Here is a 26,898-nt window from a genome sequence, read left to right as displayed (position 1 = left end):
CGGCTGTCACAGTACAACTCGGAACTGTCTTCAGCGATGGCCACGTTATAACTCGGCGGCTGTCACAGTACAACTGAAGTCGCTGACTGCTACAGTAGAACTCACTGGTACCATATGTGCAGCTCACTTATATAGCTGCAGTGCTTGCCGGTTGTGTAATGAGTGCCACGTCACAGTAGGAAGTTAATTATGGGTACGTAGCGTTGCGCGTTACGTCACCGCGGAGGGGAGTGGCGGGGCGGGAACTCGCCTATTACCATAGTAACGTGAGCGTTACGTTACCGCCACGTACCACTGGGGAGGTAGGGGTGATCCATAGCTCAACATGTCACAGTATTGTTGTGGCCGAAAGGCCGACTCCCGGTAATATGTTAACATAGTATTAACTTTTTGTATTTTAGAGGGAAATATTGGTTTGGAATAGATTTGGTTTTGGGAAATACTTGTAGGATGTACGAAAGCGATGTAAGAAGGTTCAGAAACTTTAAAGAATTCCTATGTATGGACTTAGACGGACATTGGCTTGCCACGCGGGAATGCCCAGTCAGCAGAATGACGTTGAATGTATATCGAACTGCTAACTACAGAATTTACACTTGTGTGATGGGGGGACGTTTGGAGGTAAAAGTGTCAGCCAAACGGTTTAGCAGTAGAAGGGGGTGTGTCCCCTTAGGATCCCAGCCAACGAGATCACCCACCTTGGGATAAGACGTCATTGGAGGCGGACTTACACCCTCCGGGAAAATAATGAGTAAGCATAAATATGGGTATATAACCCAGAGACCGAATTAGGAAGGGGATTATTATAACAGTAATTTTGGCCAATTGTGGCCGCAGGCTATGTCTGAATGGGCACTGACTCGACACCCGGCAACACCATCCGTCTGCAGATTCAACCCAAGTAAATGGAACTACTCTTATCGCCATGCTTGATAAGTGTAATATTATTAAAGTGTAACTCCTCCAATGGGACTTGAGTTAGGAACGTTAGAACGAGTGTACAGGGCGTAAGAGTGGTCGACAGTGATGCAGAGGTAGCCAAGTGTAATGTGTAACCCGGCACCAGTCGGCTCTTCCATTGTGATAGAACCAAAATGTGTATAACTGTATATTGATTGTGTTTATACTAATATAGGGTAGCATAGGGTGAGGATGTGGATTTCTATTGTGATTTCCTCCTTTACCACATTTCGCACCCGCGCCCTCCAGACAAGCCCGGTGAACAGTGAGCCCCTAGCCAATGGAACAACGATGAGGAAGTAATTCAGTCGTTTCCTTAGTCCACCCCCTGTGACTGCAGTACAAAAGGTGACAGTGGGGATACCTCCACGCCCCCCTGTCACCACGGAATAACTGGTGGCAGAACAGTGGAGACAGCGGTGGGATTACCAATCCACCCTTGTCATAAGGATTAAGGGCATAACAAGTATAATACAGTTGTTAAGCTATAATACGTTTGCATATTATAACCACTTATGTTGATAGTATTCTTTCAAAGAGTAAAAAGAGTGATGAAGTAAAAATCTCTTCAGTGCTCTCTTAAAATTCAGCACGTGCTATATATGCACCCTTACTGTATTTTGTTAAGTTTACGGAAGGTAAATAGAGATTATTAAGAGATCTGGTTTTATACTTGTGAATCTCACTAATAGAATTGAAAAGAAGGTTATTATTAATCGTAAATAAAATTAATGAGTATATGAATTGAGAATAGAGTGTCATTATTTCAAGCTTCTCAAATAAATGTCTACAAGACACTCTTGAAACAGAATTTGTGATAATTCTAATAGCCTTCTTTTGTAATATAAAAACATTGCCAGCACAGGAAGCACCACCCCAAAAAATTATGCCATAGCTTAAGATTGAATGTATGTGTGCAAAATAAATTGACTTTAATGAATCTAATGGAATAAAATGCTTTATATTTCTCAGTGCGTAACATGACCTTGAAATGTTATTGATAACATAGTCAATATGTTGTTTCCATGTGATGGTATCATCAATGATTAAACTTAAAAATTTTGTTTCTGATGCCTTGATTAATTAAATTTGATCGTCTACAATTTTGGAAGTAATGTCAAGGTAATGTGGGACCCTTAACGTGTCACAACCCTATGGGCCTTCACGGCCTCTTACATGGATACTTTACTTTTTCATCATCATCAGTAATCTGTCAGACGACAGGTCCACAGTCTCTTCCAAAACAATTCCTCCACTTAATGTGATCTAGAGCTTTCTCCTTCAAATGACAGTCTTTACTCTTTATGTTATAATAATTCATGGAACGAAATTCAACATATTGAGATTTGTTAAAATTCAGAGTGAGCAAATTAGCATTAAACCATGCATGATTGTCTTTAAGAGTTTGATTAAGATTAGTTTCAAAATCTACTAGGTGGTTCAAATATGACCGGGACTGATTTTTGTGTAAACAAGCCGCACTGCGCAGCAGCTGTGCGCCCTTGAGAGAGTGAAGCCACAACCTCCACCCTTCCTCCTGTTAGGGTTAGAACCTGTTCAGTCCTGTCTGGAAGATGCTAGAGTGATGAGTGAACAGAAGGTACCGCATAGCGTCGAACAACACATTGTGATCAAATTCCTCGGAGAAAACATCCCGTCCGCTGAAATCACTATCATCACTATCAAGGAACTTGGAGCAATGCTATCATCAGTGTTGGTATTGTAGAAGACATCATGAAATACCACCTGCACTATCGCAAGGTGAATGCATGGTGGGTACCACGCACTTTGACGGACGTGAACAAAATGGTGCGCAGGCAAGTTGCCAGTCGTCTCCTACAGCAGCTTGAAGACGAAGGTGATACATTTTTGAAGTCTGTAGTGACCACCGATGAAACATGGGTGCACTACTTCATTCCTGAGTCCCAGCAATCATCACGCGAGTGGCGGCATACCAGTTCTCCCAAACCCAAGAGAGTGCGGAGGAGCCATTCGGCAGGAAAAGTGATGGCAACGTTCTTCTGGGCCTGGCAGGGTATTATCCATGTAGACTTTGTGACAGATGCCAGAACAGTCGATGCAGCTTATTACTCAGACCTCTTGGCAACAGACATGAAGGAAAAGATCGATCCAAGCGGAAGAGAGGTGGAAAGCGGGCAGCCTTCCTTCAAGACAATGCACGCCCCCATACGGCCAAAACAACAATGGAAACCCTCCGGAAATTGAATTGGAACCTTCTGACACATCCGCCATACAGTCCTGATTTGGCACCAAGTGATTTCTACCTGTTCGAAATGTTCAAATTAGACTTGCAAGATATGTGGTTTGTGGACAACATCGTCATCCAGAATGTTCGGGAGTGGATACGCCACCAACCACAAAACTTTTTTGAAAAGGCGTCAGGATGCTTTTAGAACGTTGTAAAAAATGTGTTGACTCTGGAGGGGAGTACATTGGAGACTGACATGTGCAAGTAAGTGTTTGGCAATTTGGGTTAAAAAAAATCGGTCCCAGTCATATTTGAACCACCTTGTAGCTTGTTTGTGTCAGTTACTATAATACTTCGTGTCATCTGCAAAAAGTGCTATATTATTGTTTTTGTTGATTATTGAAGGTAAGCCATTAATATAAAGTAGGAAAAAAAAGCGGGCCAATGATTGATCCTTGAGGCACACCGCACTTAATTACTTCCCATTCAGAAGAGCTTCTGCAGTCAAACCTGTTACCTATTACAACTTTTTGATATCTATCTGTTAGATAAGATTCTATGAGTGTTTTAAAATTTCTTTCTATTCCATAAAATATTAACTTCTCCAATAATATTTTGTGATTGACACAGTCAAATGCTATCTATCGATGAAAAGGCCGCCTGCTCGGTTGAAGAATGAGACCTGAAACCATATTGTTCTTGGACCAACATATTATTTGTCTCAATATGCTTAATGAGTCTTGCATACACAAGTTTTTCGATTATCTTAGAAAAGGAAGTTAGCAGTGATATAGGTCTATAGTTAGCAACGTTTTGAGTTTCCCCCTTTTTAAATAGTGGTCTGATTATAGCAAATTTCAATCTATCAGGGAAAACACCAGTACTAAGAATTGCATTACAAATGTAAGTCATTGGGAAAATTATAAATGGAAGGCTTACTTTTATAATCCTATTAGAAATTTCATCGTATCCACTAGAGTTCTTCGTTTTTAATGATTTAATAATTCTTGTGATTTCCTGGGTGGAAGCATATTGCCATTTCATCTTGGTGAAAGGTCCACAAAATTAGTTTACTAAGTAATCTATTGGAGTGGGTAGTTCAGCTGATTTGAATATATATAATTGTTTGGAATGATTGAATCTGCTATAGATAGAACTTATTAAAGACATTTGCAACTTTGTTCTGATTCTTTATTGATTTGTTATCTACCATTATAGAGTGAATACAGTTATCCTTTTTTGTTTTCCCTTTTTTCTGATTTATAATTTCCCATGTGCTTTTCATTTTATTATTGGATTTGTAAATAATTCTATTATAATATAATGTCTTGGTGGCAATAATCACTTTTGATAATGCTTTACAATATAATTTATAGTATATTTTAAGATTTAAATCTTCACAATGCCTGCTTAGCAATAAGAGAACTCTCTTTCTTTTGCATGAAATCCTAATCCCTTGTGTAATCCATTTGTTGTTATAAACATTATGCTTGACTTTTTTTTTTTTGGAAAGCAGGTATAAAAACATCTTAGATACGTATTATGAAAATTGTTAAACATAATATTAACATTATTGTTCTCAAAGATGTTTTTCCCAACTTAATATGAATTTTGTTGTCCTTGGATAATACACCCATGGCATCATCATCTTTGAGGTTAGCAAGAACCTCAAATCTCTATTGTGAAGCAGGAACTAATTGAATCAGATTGCTGTTCAGATCGTAGTTTTCCTTGTAGTTTCTCTTGTAGTTTTTGGAGTTTGATTGTGTCTGTCCTCCCTGTGGAAATTGAATATTAGAGCATTAATCAGCCGGTTTTCCTTGTACTGTGGATTCATTGTTACTTGGAGTCCTCTGCATATTTAGAGTTTGTAACATTGTTATTATTTTTTCCAATGATAATTATCATTGGAAAAATATTATAATATTTCATTTGTTGGTTGAGGTAGTTCAATTCTTAATTCTGAGCAACCTATACACTTCACTTCTTGTTTATCACGTTATTTGTTAGCAAACGGAGAGATACAGCACTCAAGACGACCTACACTTTCCACTATGTTGTATATGTCTGAATTATGAATTACTGTTCATGAAAACAAGTATATTTTTGAGCATGTTTCAGTAAGTGTCAGTTAGAGAAAGAAATTTCTCACAGTTTTAGTCTTTCACAAGGTTTTATATTATGTACTAAGGTCTCTGCATATTCACAATCAAATCATAATATCCAGTATTGAGAAAGTACAAAATACAAGTTTCATGGAGCTCTTCTAAATAAGAATTTTTTATTAAAACTGTGCTAGCTGACAACAGAGAGACTGCTGTTCACAAATCCACTTGCAGGCAGAGTTAGTACTACCTGCAACCAGCACATACAGCCCTTTAAGAGTGCACTGCTATCAATATATCATACATCATCACTACAATTCCATTTTATTGAGAGCTTCTCTTCATATAATGCTTTATTGTCAAGATGGTGTATCAGTTATTTGAGTTTCATGATTGTACTAAGAGATTGTTCTATATCCTGTTTGCAAAATGTTCCACAGCAAAATTACATTAATTTTAATTTGTTTATAGTGATTTTTCTTGGATATCTGCATAAAGTGCAAAAAGTTAAATATAATCAGGACATCATGCCATGTCTGTCCATCTGTTCATTTGTCTATCATCTTTGAAACTACTCAACAGATTTAAAAGGAATTTAGTGTTGACAGTTGTCTGTACTATGTGTTGTTGGTTCAGTTTAATTTTGGTTCATATTAGATCAATATAATCCCATCTGCATATGAAAATCAGGTCAGATTTTCTTGATTTTATCAAAGTAGCTTATTTAACAAAACATTTTAGCAGGGCATAAAATGTAGATCTCGTTAATAACTACAAACTTCGTTTGAAGCATTTTTCAGTATTGTGATTATTTATTGGTATCTTACAATTTCTGATTCTGTTTGTAATCTGATTAGTTTTGTAATAGTGATTTTGTACAGTAAATGATCATTGTATGGCAAATGATGGATTTGGGAATTTTATGTATGCCACTGGAGTATACTTTTCTGGTCTTGTTATTTTAATAAACAGTTAAAAGTAAAGACAGTTCTCTACTTGTGTTAATGTATATTCTGGTAATGGTTGAATAATAACCAGATTGTACCACCTGCACCAGCAGGAACCAAAATTCAGCTTTAGAAATATTTTGTGTATCTGACATAGTGACAATTGTGACACCCACAGAAAAGTTTAGTAGGTGTAAGTCACTGGTTTGTAATTTGTGGCATTTGTTGCACTTTTGCATTAGTTTTCATGATTATGAAAACATATTTGAAGTTTATAGGAGCTCATTGTGCTGATATGCATTGTTTGAATCCTGAAATAGGTACTTTGCTCAATAAAACTAATAATCATATTGCAGTTGTATGGCAACAGCTAGAGCAGAATATATTAAGGTGCATGTGTATATCATTCCATTCTGTATGCAAATGTTGCGTGATGGTTGGGGTACCAATTATGTTGAGCTAGTGGAATTTGGCCAGTAGTCTAAAGTATTGTTACTTGTCAAAGATATCTCTGTAATAGTTCAATTTTATGATGAAATGATGGGGTCTCAATCCTTGGTAGGGTCTGTGAGAATTTTCGTTCCACAATTTCTGTGTTCACTTAACCTTTTATTGAACCGGTACTGGGACCTGTTTCTCTGGGTTTGAAGGTGCCCATATCAGGCTGGCCAGTCACCTCTTGTTGAAGCCAAGAATACTTAGAGCAGTGCCTTCCTGTGTGCTGCCTTCATGACTTGACATTGGGACACAGGAATAATGTTATATTTATCTGTGTAACGTTTGCTTAGCGGCTGAACATTCAGTCATGATTTCAGAATATGCGATTTTCTAAAGAAATGCTTCTTGACTGGGCTAACTGTATATGAATTAACAAATGGTTTCATCCAAATGCATGCAAGAGGAGAAGGTCAGGAGAGGCAGTACTGTTGTGAGGGTAACTTTCCGTGTGCAAGCAGTATGATTTCTGTATACAGAAGTGCGGTATTCCATAACTATTAATGAGTCAGTTTACTGTACATAAAGCCGGGCAGTAAACTGATCAACTCCTTTCACTGCATTTTCTGAACAAGTGTACTTGTGTGTCTGCATTGCTGTGTTGAAAAAGGATGGAATATTTTGTTTGAGTGCATGCCATGACCTTGCTTGTAGTCCAACTGGAAACTTGGCCAGGGGATGTGTAATTTTTACTTGAAGTGTAAAGTGACAAGAGCTTGCTTAGAATAATACAATCTGTAATTGGATTGGGAATGTTGGACCAGTATTTATTGTGGAATTTGTGGTTATCATATAGGCGGAAAGGATGAAGTCATAGCCAAAATACTTACATGGCTTGTTAGTACATGTCTTCAAGTTTGTATGACTAAGTTACAAATGTTCCTTGCGCCAGCCTTTTTTCACACAACAGATATCAATACGATAATCCAGTTTGTTCCAAATGATGCTCAACAGACCAGAACATCGCACTGACATGTTGGCCACCAAGAAGTCTGGATCTAACCCCTTGTGATTTTTTCTTGTAAGGATATATCAGAGACAGAGTTTTTGTTCCTCCACTTCCTGTAAGTGTAAGTGATCTAAAGCAACACATCACAACAGCTGTTGCAAGTGTTGATGACATGTTCTGGTATATTTCGAATAAATTGGATTGTCGTATTGATATTTGTCATGTGACAAAAGGGTGACACACACAACATGTGTAAATTAGTCATACAAACTTAGAGACATATATTAAAAAGCGATGTAAATATTTTGGCTATATCAGTAATGTTGAGAGTGTCTGTTTCTTTTATAGTAACCCTATAATATGTTAAATGGGTGGTGTACCTTTTTAGTGTGTTGTATTGTATTATGTAAGGCATAGCAAAGAGTTTTGAAGTACATGGACAGGTCCTTATGCCTGTTCTTTGTGATTACAAAACTAGGGTTCTTGCCTCAGTAGTTGAGTAGAAATTGAAAGATACTGAAAGCAAGGTACTGAGAAAAATTTGAAACTAAGAGAAATGGATTCAATGGGAAAAGAAAGGAGTTACATTTGATTTGTTTCATTCTGGTCCATCACACTAACAATTACAAAGACAAAAACAACACCGTCCAGTATGACTATTTAAGTTTTATCACTTGAAAAGTCATCACCCTTACATGTTTTGATCCCTACGGATCATCCTCAGAGGGCATCAATACTTTTTCTGGAAACTACTATTACAATAGGTTATGGAAGGCTGCCGTGACTGTGAAAAGTTGAACATTGTGTACATTGTGTATTTCAGACATTATATGTATATGTATATAATTTAACACCTATTGTAATAGTAGTTTCCGGAAAAAGTATTGATGCCCTCTGAGGATGATCCGTAGGGATTGAAACATGTAAGGGTGATGAGTTTTCAAGCCATAAAACTTAAATAGTCATACTGGACGGTGTTTGTTTTGTCTTTGTAAAGGAGTTACATAATGAATTTTGGATTTGATTCTCATTATTTGCTCTTTAAGATAGCAAGGAAGTTATCCTGTAGGTATCCCATTTGAAGCTTTACTGATGGTGGTCCTGCTGTTTGAGGTTTTCATGATGGTTTTCTTATCTCTTAAAGTAATGCTAGTGCTACAAGCAGAGTCATTACCTGTCCCCTTGCACTTTCTTTCCCCTTAGGAATTTAAACACAGGAGCAGCTTTTTACCTTTACTATGTAATTGAGAGCGGAAAGGAGTGATTGTGAGGCATCCATTAGGATTTTTTGTTGATGTAAGATATCACAGAACTGACTTATTATAAAAATATATGTACAAGGTAAAGAGTATTTTGTTCATATACATATACATTTATTATATGAACCTTTCAGACATATATTTAATGAAGTAGAGAACAAATTCATATATGCCTTTATGTAAAGAAGGAGTTCCAATGAACCAATTTGAACCCAAATAAAGATCACTCAGAGTATTTTAATTGGTTTGAAGAATATGGGAAATATGTTTAGTGAATTTAATTCTGATTGTATATTGATCTACCATACAAAATTTTATTCAGTTCAGTCAAATTGCTTTAGAGTTTAAACATGTAGATACATGGATGGCTACAGATAAGAGCCTCATAATAACATGTTTGTTTCATTGATTACATATAAAAGTCCTAAAAACTAAATATCAAAAACCAAAAAAGGGAAACTGAATAAACTGAAAAGAACAGGAAATAAATAAACTGTGACAGGAAAAATTAATGGAATGAAGTGAAAAGAATGAGAAGTGCACAGTATATTTTGGTGTGAAATCATCGTGCTAATTGCAACTTGAAAGACTGAGAGGGAGGTATAATATTAGAATAAATCAAAGGAAATAGGCTGTGCCAGTAGGAGTTGGAGTAACAAATGCTCACATGTCCCTTTAGTTAGGTTTGAATCTTCAGGTTCCATAGTGACAGGAAATTTCTTTTCACCCAGAAACCGCTTTAAGAGGATGTAAGCTTTCAGATGTGCACTGCCATGAGTGTTCATATTGTAGCAGTCTTGTGGATTGTTACACCATACAGTATTTGAAAAAAAAAAAGTCTTGCTGCCTCATTTTTCAGCATCAAAATGAGTGGGGTGAGGATGTGGTCAAGTTACACAGATAGGTTACAAGAAATATGGCCACTCAAATTTTGGAAGGAGAGAGGAGATGAGACCATGCTGTGGGTCAGCGGGAACAGTGAACATGATTATGAGAAAAAATAACCCTTATTAGAGACCAAAATAATTTTGTTGCAGAGAGGACGTTGAATGTGTGAAGGTAGCCACTTTCAGGGCCATGCAGATAGGAAGTAGAGAGTGAGAAAACAGCCATGACCATGGCCTAGAGAAGCTTAAGGATTACACAGATTCTATAACAGTATGTACCACATCATGTTCACCATAGAAGCTGAGCTAGACTGCCACCTTCCTGTCTTGGACATCAATATTTACAGAAGACTGGGTTTGCTCCTTGGGTCATATGCTGTGCAGAATATTGACCCACATTAATCTGTGTGAAAGCTAAGTCACATCATGAAGTGAAGAACGAGCAGGCAGCACTATCCACCTTGCCCCACAGGGCCAAAGCATTCTGTGGCCAGGAGAATCTAGATGCTGAGCTGGACTTGCTCCAGAGGACTTTTCATGGAAACAGTTACAGCACCTACATTTCATCTTAGTAGGTAGTCCAGATACCTTCCTGCCCTTCTTTCAGAACACATCACCTGCATCAGCAGGGTGTTCCAAGCATAAGGCACAACTCCAACTTCCGTTATTGTATAAAGGATGAGCTTGACCTAATAAAACTCGGTGTATATTACATCCCCTGCCCATGTGAGAAGTGTACCTTCCCCGCTTATGGCCCCGAAAATGAGCATTTTCTCACATTCCCTGGTCCTCCTTTGACAGAACTATTTTGGCCCCTAATGAGGGCTATTTTTCGTCGCATTTCCTGTTCACTGTTACCATTGGCATAGTGCGGATCCACAGTTCCATGTCCTCCTGTGGTGAAACTACTGTCATTCTTCACAAGGGCCAGTTTTTGCCCTCACATTTCCTTTTCAGTGTTTCCATTGGCCTGGACCAGGTTTTCCCTTCCTTGTAGATTTAAGTGACCACCTTCCTTGTAACCTGACTACATAGCTTGACCAGATCCTCACTACACTTTGTTTGGCCATGAAGAAGGAGGCAGCATGTTCCTTAAAAATGTTGGTATCCACAATATTACACAATGTCAAACCCAGAAGATGGCAATCAAAGTACTGTAAGATGAAATTGTACCATGGAGTCAGTTAATAATTAAGTAGTCATTCAGATTTCTCTGTATTAGTTTCAGAGTTATTTGGGAATAGGTATTGGCCAGTTTCAGGTTTCATGTAACAATCTGATGTTGATAACTAAAAGGTCATATTATACTATTAGATGTTATATATTGTTCCTGTTTTTTTTTTAATTCATTCAACATATCTGGTTATATCCCATAAACTCTAGCTTTCTGGCCAGATTACAGGATGCTGTAATCTCTGTATGCACATTTACTAAGCTGCCTCCTACACAGTTGTTTCTAGTGCTTTCTGACTGTTGTGGCCTGTTGCGTTGTTTCCCCTCTGAAGGTATGTTGGAGGCTGGCCCAGAGCATGCACACAGTGGCACTGCACCCGGTAGTAGTGTAGTTGTTAGTTCGCATGATGACGTGGCAGCTCTGCATGAGAAGGGGATTGCTGCCACTTCACCACACCACATTAAACCCATCCGGAAAGTGTCCAGGTCATCCCACAGGACCCGCAACATGCACCTTGATGATATAGAATGGGACTTTGGATCAGACGATGAGAATCAGGGTGTTGTAGCTGTAAAAATTATTGAGGAATCTTATACTGGAGACACATCAGTTGATGCTGCCCCAGTTGTGGTTCAGTTGCAAGAGGAAATTTCTTCGAACCTGCTGCCAAAAGTCATTACCAGGATAGAAGAAAGTCACAACAACAAAGAAGCATCATATGATAGTTCCTCAGAATTTGCTTCAGAAGTAACTGGAAGAGACAAAGACCTCACAAATGATTTCCTTGAAAGGGAAAGGAAGTACTTAGCTGATGCTCCACCCCTTCTTATTCAAGACAATGAGACACTGACAAAGGACAATGTTGATTACAACCAAGATGACTCCTTCAAAGGGAATGGAGATATGTATGGAGGAGGAGAGAACAGGAGATACCAAGGTTCAATCCACAGTGATTCAGATTGTGATAGCCATGAGTCTCCCATGTCACCTGAAAGCAGAGTTTCACTTAGCAAGAGGAAAACCCTAGGCAGTTCAAGTGGTTCAGATGTGGCTCTCCATGAGGGGGCTGAGCTGTCTGAAGATGAGCAACACTCAGGTATATTCAGATCCAGGTTTGCACTAATTGCTCTAATTGCTGTTGTTCTGCTGATCAAAGTATTAATCAGTCGGACTAGTGTCAGGAAGTAACAAACTCTGGAAAGCTAAAAGATTGTGTTATCACACACATGTACAACTGCTTCAAAATCTGTGGTTCTTATCCGTTTTCTTTTTTCTTTTTCTTTGCAAGTCAAGAGTGTTTAGTGTGGTATTTAAGCTTTTTCTGTTGCTAATAATGTGGGAATAGTTAGCATTTTGTTTTTTCTGTTTATGACATTTAGATAAACTATTATCTCAAGATAGTTATGGGTTTTTTGTACGAATGGAAGTGAAAATGTAGCATTGCAAATCATTGTCCATTATTGGACAGTGGTTCAAGCTTTTATTGCTTCTGATAGAAGTACTGCATTCTAGGATGAGGACTTGCATGTTTTTAAATCCTTTGAAGGATGTGCACAGCACAGTTTACAAAAATGGCATAAAAACCATACTGTGCCATATTTTAGAAGTATCAGAATGGTGTTTACGTTATATTAAGGATGTTGCATTTTTTACTGTATGACAGATCATAAGAAAACACTGCTAACATTGACCAATTATAGGATATTCAAAAAGAAAAACTGAGAAATCTCTAAGAGAGTGAAATCTTAACTTCCATTATTTGAATACATATAACTGTAGTATACAAGTATATGCAGACAAAAATTTAACTAAATATTCATCATACCTAAGAGTAAAGATTTTTTTTTGTTCAGTAATTTTTCAGAAATTGAATTTGAATTGAATTTCATCTAATTTCAATAATGTCTGAATCAGTTATGATTTCAGACTATTGCACTTCCTTATTCTTCATATAATGACAAATGTTTAGAAATATTGATACTAAATTTCTCACTTCCAGGTATTATTACCCAATGCTGCAAGGTGGTAGCATGTCCATTCCTATTAATTTGTGGGTGTAGAGTTATCTCATCTGTTGTAATTATATTTGGCAGTATGCTCATTAGAGAATAGAGCCAAAACTCTGGAACTGACATGGTTGTAGTGGTATTTCCTTGACTATACACACACACACACACACACAGAGGGGTCCAAAAAATATACTCGCTCTTTGATAGTCAATATCTATGGAACAAAATGACATGTAGTTAGAATTCTTGCTCAGAGAGAGAGAGAGAGAGAGAGTCATTGTACGTGTTCGAAGTGACCACCATCAGCGGCTAAACAGCGTCGATGCCGCTGAACTGCTGAGCCAATTATGGCTGTCAGTGTGTCCGGTGTGATGGCTTCACATGACGCTTCAATGGTTTCTCATAGCACGCTCAGTGTAACTGGCTTTTGTCGATAAACTTCAACCTTCAAGGTTCCCCATAGGTAGAAGTCGGGATACTCAATAGCACCTCTTCAACATATCCATCATCCAGGTAGAGTGTCATCCAAGTATGCCCTGACATCTCGATGGTAGTGAGGTGGAGCACCATGTTGTTGTAGGTAAAATCTCTCATCTCCAAACAGCTCTCGAATGGCAAGGAAAATCGATGTCTGAAGCATATCGAGATACATCTCAGCACTGGAAGCTTGCCCTGTTGCTATCCATGGTCACCAAGGCCTTTGCTTATGCACATCATGAACAGTACTGTCGGCTTCAAATTTATCCCGAATATGGGTAATTGTTCGACGTGTTGTTGGCTGAGTTCCAAACTCATTCTGCCGTTGTTGTACCTCTTTAATGTTTTTGTACTTCCAGTACCACTTCAATACAGCCTTGCGTTGGTCAAAGAACAACCTTTCAGCCATTGTTGCTGTTGTCTTCTGCTCACAGTGTGAATGCGGCACAACACTCACGTGACTCATGTGACCTTTGCCATCTGTTGAGAAAACATTACACTACACTACTGCACAAGAATTGTAACTACATGTCATTTTGTTTCAAAGATATTGACTATCAAAGAGAGTACATTTTTTTGGACCCCCCTGTATATATACCAGTTTGTGAAAACGGAGTGCACCACATGAGGATGAGTTTGGCATTAGACGAGGGGACTCTCGATTGTTACACTTCCCGTCCTAAAGAATTATTGATGTTTTTAATATGTAATTCGCATTGATCATGGCAGAGAATGCCTTAAGGAATTCTATGTACTTGATTGCCCCCTGTGCTTGTGAGCTATCAAGTTGGGAAGTTGTACTGCAGATTTAAAGCCCCCCCCCAAATAGTAAGTTAGTGAAACATCAGCAGAACTTTGAGGTTAATGGGGAAAGGGTCATAACAAAGCAGTTTTAATATATAGCAAGAAGTTGGCGTGAATAGAAAATGTGTTTTACAGTGCCAAAGTGTTTGTAGTCTTGCACAAATGTGATACTCTGTAGTAAATAGTGGCGTAAGTAGATTTAGTGATTGTCATTGTCAGTGTAGGCTGTGATATTGTTAGTTTCATGTTTTACAGTGTCAGAATACTTGTTGTCTAGTAAAAATATGACACTCTTTAGTAAATAGGGATGTAGATAGAGTAATTGTCACGTAAGTGTTGTCATTGTAGGCTGTGATATTGGTAGCTTGCAGTAGAGAAATGCTTGTGTGTTTGGAACAGCGTAGATGTAGCATTACAGCTCTAGAAGCCATTCAGGTCATTCATAAGTTACATGTATTAACTTGATGTGGGGAGAAGCATTTAAGTAGAATGGTGGTTATGGGATAAAAATTAATACAAGTTTTTGGGATTTTACCAAAAAGTTGGCTGTCTTTCTGCCTGCATTAACTCTATCTGTGATTGTATGATTTTTGAATACATTTAGCACATTTAATTTATGCTCATCATTGGGAGGCAATTACGAGTTGCATCAGTACATCAGAAATGCTAAAATACTTTGAAAATTATTCAGTGTACCTTTTCGATACCTAAACCATTTGTCTGATTCTGATCAAATTTACATTAATTGAGTTTATAGTTTTGAAACGCATGAGGATTTATGCTATGTCAGTCAGTTTTCCTGCTTTCAACTTCTGTCACTTTCATCTGATCCTGTTGCAATTTAATATAAAGGTAACAGTCTTCTAAAGTGTCATTCCATGTCATCATATAGATCATTACCGATATTCTGAAGAAACCTGCTGCCTCCATCTTATACCCTGAAGATGGAGGCACCAGGTTCCCTTGAAAGACGGTAACTGTCTACCAGCACATTGCAGAAGACAGTAATCTTAATAATTACAGCCACAAGAACCTGAAATTTAACAAATTTGGTTTAGTTAACATAAAAAAATTAATCAGAGGTCACTTGAGTCCATGAGTGTTCTCATTGCTAACATCATTGCATTTGTAAGATTTGAGGTTTTCATGGTGGTGACTATGAAGAAAGCAGTCTCCTGGGATGTCGCACCATTTAGATGTGGTGTTAACCGACGTTTCAGAGGAACGTATCGCCTCCATCTTCAGGGTATAAGGAAAGATAAGAAAATCCGCACATGAAGAGAGAGTGAGAACCGGTGCAAGCAGACTGGACTGATGTTGGAAAGAAACTCAGCTATGTGAGAGCAGGGAAGGGAGGGGGAGACAAGTCTACATGGGAAATCAGTGGGAGGGAGAAGCAGGGTTTGTATAGGATATTGTGTTGGGGGAGAGAAAGGCAAGGTTAATGGGAGGGCATGAACCCTTAAGCTGGGGGTTTGCTATGTGAGTCGGTCATGGCCTGAGTAGCCTTGTGGATCTGGCGTCATGTCCCGGGGGNGGGTGCTGTGGCGGGGGTGGCGCGTGGCGGGGGGGGGGGGGGGGGAGTTTAGGGAACAGATGAGAGGCTTCCATGACTTGCTGAGACACCCCTCCCCCCTTCATATTTTCTGGATGGAGTGCAATCTCAGTGGCTTCCCTAATGATGCGATCCATATATCGGGTCTTGGTGACTGGGATGGAGGTATTCTGAAGCTGAATGCGGTGTCCCAGATCGATGCTGTGTTCAGCTACAGCTGACATGTATGGATGTTCGAGATGGATGTGCCGCTGATGCTCCTTCAACCTCATGTCCATGGAGCGGCCCATCTGCCCAATATAGACCTTGCCACACTCACATTGGATACTGTATACACCCGGTGTCCTTAGTCCCAGGCTATCTTTGACCAGCCAGAGGAAACTGGATAATTTGTTTGGAGGCAGACCCACTGATTTGATGTTGTGCTGGGACAGCACTCTGCTGATATGGTTGAATATAGTCCCAACATAGGGAAGGAAGGCGACTGAGCCCAGTTTATCTTCAGGCCAGCTGATGTTGGGCCGACAGTTGAGCACTCTATGGATCTGTCGGTTGTTGTATCCATTCTTTTTGAATACATCCCCCAGGAGCACCAACTCTGCATGTAGGCTGTCTTGATCACAAAGAGCTCTAGCCCTGCGCACCTGTGCACCCTGTGTTAACGTCGGTTAACACCACATCTACATGGTGCCAAATCCCAGAAGACTGCTTTCTTCATCATGGCATTTGTTCATTATACACCATGATGGACACATTGTCAGCTTACTTGATGATGGGTTTTGTTTTCCATCTTCTGCACAAAGTAATCATTGCATATTTCAAAGAATGTTTGAACACTGCAAGCTTTAATATGAAAACCATTCTGTACAAATTATTGTTCTTTCAGTCTGGAGCTTCCTGAATAGAATGTAAATGATGTACTTTATCTAGGGAAAGACAATTAGAACGATTGCATACCAGGAATTCAGTGGAAGAAGGCATAATGGCATTATATGTGGAGGGAATACCCAAAGAAATGAGCATTTGGGATTCTGTATCTGGTACTCATGTCATGATTGGCTGGAATTTCCTTTTGTACTGTGATATAAATTTTTTTTTTTGGTGGGAGGGGGGGTTGCCCTCATCCCCACCCCCCACAGTTAAGTAATTCCTTTTATAGTTACAAAGTATCTTTTAGCTTTCCATCCTTTGATCAGAATTTTTTAATGGTTGTGAACATTGTAATGCTGTACAGTGTAGATTTAAAAATGCATATATGCATTTTCTTGCTACATTCTGTAAAAAAAAGGCTACTGTTAGTGTAACTGCAGTATTATCTCTTCTATCTCTCTGTCGTGCATGTTTGTAACATTTTAGCATTGCATAATTATTGTACAACCCATGTGTAATACTCAGATTGATTGAAACATGTGTAACCAAAGCACACTGCACTTCTCCATTGTTTAAATTTAAAATTACTTAAAATGTTAATTGGTTCATAAATAAAAGATGTTCTGGTTGAAATTAAGAAATCTGTAATTAGCCCATGTAATTCTGTATTGTTTACATTTCTCATGTCAAACATTAGGAGCTAGGGTAGCGTAATCGGTATAGCGAATGGCTACAGGCTGGATGACTGAGAGGTCAGAGTTCGAGTCCCAGTAGGGTCAAGAATTTTCTGTTCTCCGAAGTCCAGACCGGCTCTGGGGTTCACCCAACCTCCTACCCAGTGGGTTCAGGGGGCCCTTTCCCCTGGGGGTAAAGTGGCTGTGCAGTGAAGCTGACCATTCACCTCCAACTAGTGCCAAGGTCAAGAAAATGCAGATCTATACATCCACTCCCCCATACACCTTCATGGCATAGTGCCTTAATTCGTTGAGCACGGACAAATTTACCATGTCAAACATTTTGAATAGTACATATTTTTTTATGAGAATATGTAATGTCCAAAGAACATATTCCCCAACATAAGTGAGAAACTGGCATGTAGGATATGCTAGCAGATGGTTATATATAATACATGTACGTGTATATTCAATGATATTCTGGTTATTTCCTCTCTTGGATGAAGTATATTTAGAGCAATCAGAAGGACATGCAAACACGGAAAGAATGCTGAGTGTTACAAATGGATTGGAATTATAGACACATCTACTTTAATTTGTATTTGCTTGCAGTATTACTCTGTATATAGTAGTTTGCAAGTGGAGGGAGCCCAATGCCCTGTGCCTGCCAGTTGTACCATGCCTCGAAAGCAACAACCATTTTGAGAAATGAATATGTATCACGGTTTACATTCACCCAGGAACATGCAGCTGCAGTATGAACTAAAATATTAAGTCTCAGTAGCTTCAAGAAGATATCAAGATTGAGTCAGACTGAGGTTCACACCTTTTTTTGGTACCTGGGATGAACAGGCTATAGTTGCTGTGTCTGCAATGTTATCACTTCTTAAAACTGATCATATCGTATGTTCCATGGCATTCACTCAGTTTATAATAATGAGGAGAGTTTATTGAAGGTGTGCTCTGACAGCTCAGTTGGTAGAGTGACAGGCTGCATATCCACTGGGGAAGGTTTGATTCACAGTAAGAGTTTGAATTCTTCTTTGTGACCCCTCCTGCAGAACTGCTTTGAGCTGCCATATCCAGTGAGTAATGATGGTTCTACTCCCAACAATAAGCAGCTGGAGTGTAGAGTTGATCACTGATTTCCTTTCAGCTCTGAGTTCCAGAATATGTGGAGCTTTACGTCCATGTCCTCACATGTTGATGTGCTGTAGCTTTTACTTTCCACCCAAGCACTGTATCATATGCTTGTTGCCATTTCTCTGTGAATGTAATGTTGATTATTGCCATGACTATGAACACTGTTCTTGTCAGATGATGTCTCGTCACTAGTATTTTTGCCCCTGTTAACAGTTCTTCACTTTCTTCTGCTTTCCTAAATTAGTCTAATTTGTACATATCTGATTCATAAGTTTGATTGATTATTTAGTTTGTTTTGCAGAGCACTTGGGAAGTGAAGTTGTATATATTAACAGCAGTGCTTGTTTTCACTTCTTTGGTTGGTTACATGAAATCATTGGATTCTGTTATTTGGATAGAACATTGTTTTAGATTTAGGGCATTGCATTTAGTGAACTAACAAATAGTCTGTGTTAGTGGCTAGTTTTTGTGTTAGATTTATTTGCTCATGACTACATGACTCTCTGGAAGTATTGCCCAAAGACTGAACCCCACTGGTACTGACCTAATTCAGTTTACATCCTCCAACCTGTTTGCATGAGATTCAGTTGAATTTTTGCAACTCATCGTTTTGGTCTTCCATACAGCCACAGTCTAAGAGGCTCACCCTTAAAAATCTATACATTTCATGCTTCTCCCATGAGTCACAAATTCAGCCATTGTGGCCTTGATTTAAATACCCCAACAACAAACACTAGGTTAGTTGAATAAATCGTATAGTCCCTCCTTAAATATGATTTCCACCATTTTCCATTGTTTCTTAGGACCAGAAATCTTTTTGGATGCTATAGTGAAGCAACTGCAATTGGTGTTTTCTCAGACTAAAAATCTGTGCAGTTTTTTTTTTGTTTCATTCTGTATTGTTGTCATCGTCATACCTTTGCACTATGGTTGTATTGACATATACTTGGCACGTGGATAACTAGCTGCTGTTAGCCGTTAACTATTATTAATTAGCTGTTAACTATAGTACTTAGTTGTAATTAGCTAATTATGAGTAATTAGCAATTCTCTTAGAACTGTCCTAAAGTTCAGATGGAGTATAACAGTATTAGTGGGAAACTGATAATTAATTTATAATAGAACACCCAGTACCATAATAATCTTCAGAACAAAAGGTCTTGTACTCGGGTGGAAACAGGATACCTATCTTAAGAGTCATCCTACTTTACACTCAAGGCACCCACATCTTATCATGGAAGGTTCAGGTTTAGTTCCAGGCAGACCATGTGGGATTAGTGGTAAACATTGGGGCACTAGGGAAGGTTTCTTTCTTCAAGTACTCTGGTTTTGCCCAGTCACTCATCATTCCATTATATCTCGCATACAGTTTGCACTACTCTAAATTGTGCAGCAAACCTGACCAGTTGGGTAAACATTTCACTTCATTCCTTGGTTGTCATATTCTTGTGAACATGGTAATGAACCTTTGAGTTCTGTAAAATGCCGGGAATTTCTTGAGTGGCTGAAGGACTTTTAGTTTCTCAAGAAAGAAACTCTGTTCCATGGAGTTTTGTCCTCAATTGAGTCTTCTTCTCTGGCCCAGCACTTAGCCAGACTCATAGCAAGAAAGTATGATCTTGTAAAGCAACGGAGTGTATTGTAATATTTATCTTCTTTTGGAACGATTCTTATCTCACTGCCACTAGCTGCTTAAGATCTTGCTGTCAGCTTGTTTTTGTTCATTACTATTTCACTGTAGGGGCGCACAGTAATGTAGTTGGTTGAGGCAGTAGGTTACAAGCCAGAAGGTTGCAGTAAGATTATAAGATGAAGCTCTTGTTTAAGTAATTTTCTCCATTCTTCATTTTATCTTTCATTGGTACAGATATCCTTCTCATCACTTTGTTCTCATGTGTTCTCATTCTCTGTTCTTCCCCCAGACTGAGAGATCAAATTTTGCACCCATATGAAATAACAGGTGAAATTTAGTGAAATGTTTTGTTATATATATTAACTTATATTTTTGGAAGTTAGGTGAGATGAATAATAGTGTTCAGGCTATGCTACAGACTTTGTGATAATGTTATTGTGGTGTGCAGCAGAGTGTAGGTCATGGCGTGGTGGCTGGCTTGTGCCAGCGGCTTGCTTCCTGTTGCTGGCTCTGTTACTAGTGATGCTGCATGGTTCTCCCACTTCCACTCTGCACCACTGCTTGTTTTCCCCGCCGCAGCTTGTGGTAGCAGCAACCATCGACCGTGGTAACAGCCCTGACCAGCAGTAAGCAGATCAGTGTGTGATGTTCAGTTCCAGGTAGTGATGGGCTGAACAATGCCATCACACTATGATGCTGTCTCTAATAGTAATTTGAGATCCTGTGGAAAAAACTCAGGCTAGGGGTTTTATGTTTGGTCAGACAATGGATCCTTGGTATGTTCTATAAATATCATATCCTATAGTTCCCAGAAATGAGTCCATCTTGTGGCAATCTGTGTTATGCCATAATGTATCATAATGAATTGTATTGTGTTTATATAGTATACGATTACAATTTTATGTATGTTGCACTATGTGTTTAATTTGTTTTGCTCCGTTGTCTGGTACATAGTATAATTTGGAATGACATTGGAATATCAGTGAGCTGCAGATTTATTTTGATACCTTTACAAATTAGTGGTGTATAATATTGTACTAGTTGCATATAAATGCAACTGGTGAAAGTTTGTATGAACCAGAACGCATAGTGGAAAGTTAATAAAATTGCACTTGGTGCTGTTAGGTTTCTGGATTACATCCTATCATCTAATGTTCTGGGGTAAGGGTAAGAAGGTCCAGACAGCTGTTTCTCTTATAAACCTATCCTGTTTCTTTAAGGAATCAAAGTAGGCTAAAATTGGTTAAGTCAAGTGGATTGCCTTTATTCATATTTTAAATCTGACCACCATCATCTTTTGAGCTGGTGACTTTTAAAGTTCATTATTTCAACATCTTTTTGCTTTTAAATTTATTCTTGTAATAATAATAATCACCAGTCATGTACAGTCTGTATGTCTATCCCACTCTATTTTTCCCAAATTGCATGCCGTAGAAAAATTGGTAAAGACAGAAGATACTCCTCTGGGAGAGGCAACCATAGGAAATTTGTTAATTTTGCTATTGAATGCATGGGTTCAAGTCCAGGCCAGATTATTTCTCCATTACTTCCTTTGTCAGTAAAGTATTGGGATCATGATGACAGTGAGAATGTAGACTTTATATTTTATAGGAACCATGGTAACACGATGTGTGTACACTGGATTATGATGTGCTGTATAACAGAAGTAGTTTTTGTAATTGCAGTACAGACGTTTCTGCATGGTAGCTCTAATTTAATATAATATGATGTGAAATAAACTGTGTAATCAGCAAAACTTCTATCCATGTTGTTATTATAATTCAATGATTGGAGAGATAACCTGCTGTCAGGTTCATGATGTGCATTTGAGCAAGGTGCTGTCCATCAGCATTGCTCTGGCACAGAAGTTGAGAGAGTGGGGGAAGGTTTGTAATGGCGTGTTTCTGCTTTAGGTAGGAACAGGTGGGAACCCTGGGCCTGTGTGGCATATGTGACAGACTAGTAGTACAGGTAATCTCCTCTCATTAGTCCTCTGCGTAGTCTGTCATTTGCTTGTCTATGACAGTGTCGGTGTTATTGTTTCAAAAATTTTAAGTTGTCCATTATAACTGTTCTTATGATCAGATACTTCTCTTCTTTCCGAGGTACATTATATCCTTCACAATGATATATATATATATATTGTTCGTCTTTTCTTTACGGATTAAGGAGCAAATGCCTTCATCACATCAGTCTCCTCTTTCCAGTTCTTCTTTGGTCTTCCTAATACTCTTTGCCCTGCGGATTTGAAATTCTCTGCTGTCCTAGCCTTAGTTTATTTGTGTGTTCTGTACACATGATCTTTTTGCTCTTTTTGTGTACATCATAAACATTTGAATTATTTTATGGCTTTAAGTTTCTCACATATTTCAGTACTCTTTCTAGTTGTGTAATCATATAGGTATAATATAATACTTTACCATACACTTTTCTGTTTTCATAATTTTATGTTACTGTGTTGTACTTGTTACATACATACCAAGGGTCCATTTTATCAGGCCACAGAATCAGTAGTTCAGGATATTCCATAAAAATCAGATCAATTTGTGTAATATTTCATCATTACAGAATCTTTCATTTGTAAGTCTAAAGATTCTGGCACAGTGGGGCTGCAAGAGCATTCTCTAAATCATAGCCCAGAGTGCCCTGTGTACAAACAGAAGTAATGGCTAACATTGCTGGAAGTTCAGCCTGTCTGTCAACAGCTCCACTCAGTTTGTTCTGCCTGTCACTACTTTAGCCTGCTGGGGTTGAAAGTTCCATCTTCACAGGTTCATTAATATGAAGCTTTTAATGTAGATTAATATACTTTGCAGACATTAGCAACTTGTTTTCTTTAAGCTTTATGACAGAGACTGAGTCATCTGAAGTAATACAAATAATGGCAGCGTGAATGCTTAACTTAAAGAGTCTGTTTAAATGTAGTTAAATGATTGATTCTACCTTTTCTAAGTGCCTGATTTCAGTGTCATGCATGTTGCACATTGTTATGTAAAATTACTTCTTTGTTATGATTTGTTTTGAATAAAGCTTGTGAGTTGATGAAAGCATGCTGATTCATCAGTCTTATTATACCTCAGAGTATCCATCTTCATTTTAAAAGTTTGATAATGAAATTAACATGAAATAAATTTCAGATCAATAATTAAATTAAGCAAGATTATTAAATGCATTCTGTGTTCTCTAATTGTATAGCAATATTAATAGAGGAAATTACTGAACCAAAAGAAGTAGAAATCAGGGCTCCTGAAACATGTTGTTGCTGAGATGCAACTTGAATGGTTTTTGCAGCTAACATGCTTCTGTGTAATGTGTTATTGACTGATAATCATAGAAGCTCGCAGAAACTGAAAGTGGTAGAGTTGTTATTTAGATTCACAGCTGCTTGCTGATGTAACAAGATAATTCATGCTGCAAAATGAAACTGAAGTAGCATTTTTTGCTCATAAATACCTCCCCTTTCTGTTACTGCCTCTTATGTATATTTAAAACTTGGTATGTTTATACCTTAGAGACAGAAAGTTTCGCAATTCTTGCTCATACAAACTTATTTTACTTGCTTTTTATCAAGGAATGCATCCTGTTAATATTGCCACACAATTGTGGAACATTTCTATATATCATTTAATAGGGTATAGCATGAATATTGCATTGAAATTTATTTATCTAATATTTCCTTGTAACAAAATGATATAATTCCTTCTGATGTCTATGTAGTTTGTTTTTAACATTCTCATTTCTTCTTTCATAAAAAAACAAGGAATATGTTACTTTCAAACACAGGAGTGTATATAAATTATTAACATAAACATTTATGCCACTTTTTCTTGGAATCATAAGAGTTGGGAGCATGTGGTTGTTTTAACTCCTGGAATTGTGATGATGTCTGTGGCTGTATTCACAGTACTTAAATCTACTTTCAGGAGCTGAATACTTCCAGGGCAATGAAGATCCTATTTTTACAGAGACAGTATCCACAGAATATGACCCAAACACTCAACAGAGGTGAGCGTCAACTTTTATACCGAAAATGTGTTTCTGTCACATTGAAGTTAGACCTAGTACAGGTATCCTATATATCCATTTCCTGAGATAGGACCTCAGACCTCAGACCACTCTGATCCACAGGTAGTTTGCTTAATCATTCAGAATATGATACCATATCTTTTTCATTGCTTTTGCAGAAATAGCTTGTGAGTATGAGAGTTAATTGACTTGTCTCATTGAGAGTGAGTACGTTAAATCTTACTTTACAATTTCAAGTTACACAAATTTTTTACTATATGAAATAGATTACACATTTTCATTTTCTCCACAGGGTCATAACCACAACACGTACGGTTGCCATGTCAACAAGTGGAGCTGACGGCACTGATGGTTTGCGACAGTCAATGCAGGAGATCGTTGACAAGTTCATGACAGAGGAACGCCAGCACCCTTAGTTTAAGCATTGTTTGGGTCTGTAATTCTTTATGTTCCTTCCCATCCACCTGATGTATTTTTGTAATGGAAGCTATGGGGACTTGTATGTACTAGCTTGAAGACATCCTCAGGGTATACTTGCGATATCCAGATCAGATGTCATTATTTTCAAAGCTTCAGACTATTGTATTTTGTGTGATTCAGAGCCAGGTATTTGGTTATGTTTGACATGTTTCCTTTGAATGAAGATAAGTTCTGGTTATTCATAGATCAATGTATAAAATTTTCAATAGCTTTCTTTATGTAGCTCGTTTTTACGGAAGTTAATAAGAAGGAATTCACAAAAGAAGGTGCTGATGGCATAATACAGAGAGGTAGAATAGTACATTAGTAGCATTTACTGTCGCAGGTCTGTATTTTTGTTATTTAAAAGACCAAGGGGGCCGTCCTCAAACAGAAAAAAAATCTTTTGCATATTTCATGATGCACCCAGGAAGTGACAGATGTTCATGTGACTGGGTTTAAGAAACAGTTGACTGCCATGATAACTTTAATTCCATAGATAGAGGGGCCATTTCTGTCAATAAATAGTTCAAGAGTTGAGTTTTTGATAATTTCCATGAGTAGCCTTACTCTTAGTGCCTGAAATGTTAAAGAAATATTTTGCCATTTCTATTTTCTTTGTGGTTTGACTTCTATACTGTCTAGTATGTCAGTAATGCCTAGAGTGAAAACAGAACTATTTACTGTCATGCATGAAAAATCTTTATTTATATATAATACAGAGACAAAAATGTTATAAATATATATATATATTAATATATAGTTTCAAAGAAGTCATATTATTTAATTTAAACATGGAAATACTATAACTTGTTTCAGATTACATATTTTGTGGACTAAAGCTAATTCTTGAAACAATAAAAAATAGCATTTAAATTTATAGTTAGGGATGAAACAGTTACATGTAAAGTAAATTAAATACACAGCTTTTACTACCTAACCTAGAACAGTAGTACACTGGGCATAGAGGGCTGTCTGTATTCATGGAGTGCTGAACTGTTGACACAATTACTGCACAATGTATTCCATTTCTTTTATGTATCAATTTTATTGTTTTTGCATCAGTCCTTTTATCACTATAAGTAAATACTGTGAACTGTTTCTGATATGGTACAAGGAAGGTGAAATATAATGATAGCATTCCTGTCTATAAACTTTAATAAATCTAATTATAAAAACCTCATTGAACCATTACTTAAAACTGAATATGCACATAATTCATATTTTGAATTGCTACTGAAATTAATATTCTTTTATTGTTATTTGAAATTTGGTGTTGAAAGAAAGAATCTGTCAATAATCAGTTCTCTTTGCACAAAAGAATTTGAAATCAAGTACAGAACTGAACGTGGTGAATGCAAGAAGCACATAGAAATATATGGGTTTTGTCCAGTGTGCTGGATACAAAGGAGAGTAAAGAAAAAAAAGCAAGTAAAGGTATTGCTTTAACGGGCCGTGGAGACCCATAGGGTTGTGAGATGTTTAGGCTTGCAGATGGCGTAGAGGTTGTCAGCCTTATGTGCCGGCCGTCCTTTACCCCCAGGAATATTCCTGGTACTCATTTCTGTTAAAGGCTGTGTTGACCCCAGGGCCAAAGTGAGGCTGGAAGGATTAGGTAAATTGAAAAAATCCACCTCATCAGGATTCGATTCCACGACCTTTCGGCTTGTAGCATAGTGCCTCAAGCAACTGCGCTACCGCATGCCCCCAAATACGTGTACAAAGGAGAGGGAAAGTAAAATTGAAGGATATTATTCTTTGAGATTTGACACCAAGTAGTGTGGCAGAAGTTTAATGATGCCTTGTAGGAACACGTTGCCTCCATTTTCTCTGCTGAAGCTGGAATCACATCATACAGAAGAAGGTAGTCTTCATAGTCACTGCCATGGGAACCGCAGATCTCATAATAGAAGATTGTTTTTTTTACATGGATATTGGGTGAACCATGATCCTTCTTGTCCTCCTCCTCTGCTTATTCTTTTGTTTTGTGTGCATGCATGTGCCTGCGTGCGCGTGAGTGCATGAGTGATAGATTTGGGCTTTCCAGTTGCGTGCAAGATCAGCAGTGGGGCATAGGACTTCTTCAGCTTGTCAGGGACAAATCATTTTCACCTAAGATGAACCTTCTGTGATGTTGAGTCCATGTAATTTGGTAGGAAAGTACCAAATTATATGTTGTCACGTCACAGAAGGCTGCACATAGTCTTAAGCTTAATTCTGTTTATGTAGCAAGAATATACTTTGTGAGGCTTAGTGGTTGAAA

General features: G+C 38.0%; 1 protein-coding gene across 13 annotated transcripts in view; it reads left to right on the top strand.

Moving 5' to 3' along the window:
• The window catches only part of LOC111868594 (ankyrin-3), a 276,782-nt gene extending 250,782 nt beyond the window's left edge, over positions 1-26,000 (top strand). For 8 of the 13 annotated variants that reach the window (XM_023859420.2, XM_033753126.1, XM_023859392.2 and 5 more), the window contains 3 exons: positions 11,317-12,081; positions 24,074-24,155; positions 24,469-26,000. In XM_023859420.2, coding sequence (XP_023715188.1) covers positions 11,317-12,081; positions 24,074-24,155; positions 24,469-24,592 — 971 coding nt within the window. In that variant the 3' untranslated portion in view covers positions 24,593-26,000. Of the gene's footprint in view, positions 1-11,316; positions 12,082-20,598; positions 20,810-24,073; positions 24,157-24,468 lie in introns of those variants that run through there. The other 5 variants (XR_002843535.2, XR_002843534.2, XR_002843539.2 and 2 more) reach the window with 5 other exon arrangements.
• The last annotated feature ends 898 nt before the right edge of the window (positions 26,001-26,898 follow it).

This window comes from Cryptotermes secundus, unplaced genomic scaffold, assembly GCF_002891405.2.
Source record: "Cryptotermes secundus unplaced genomic scaffold, Csec_1.0 scaffold280, whole genome shotgun sequence".
Taxonomy (NCBI): Eukaryota; Metazoa; Arthropoda; class Insecta; order Blattodea; family Kalotermitidae; genus Cryptotermes; species Cryptotermes secundus.
Note: the sequence above shows the minus strand (reverse complement) of the source record. Positions and strands in the feature narration are given on the sequence as shown.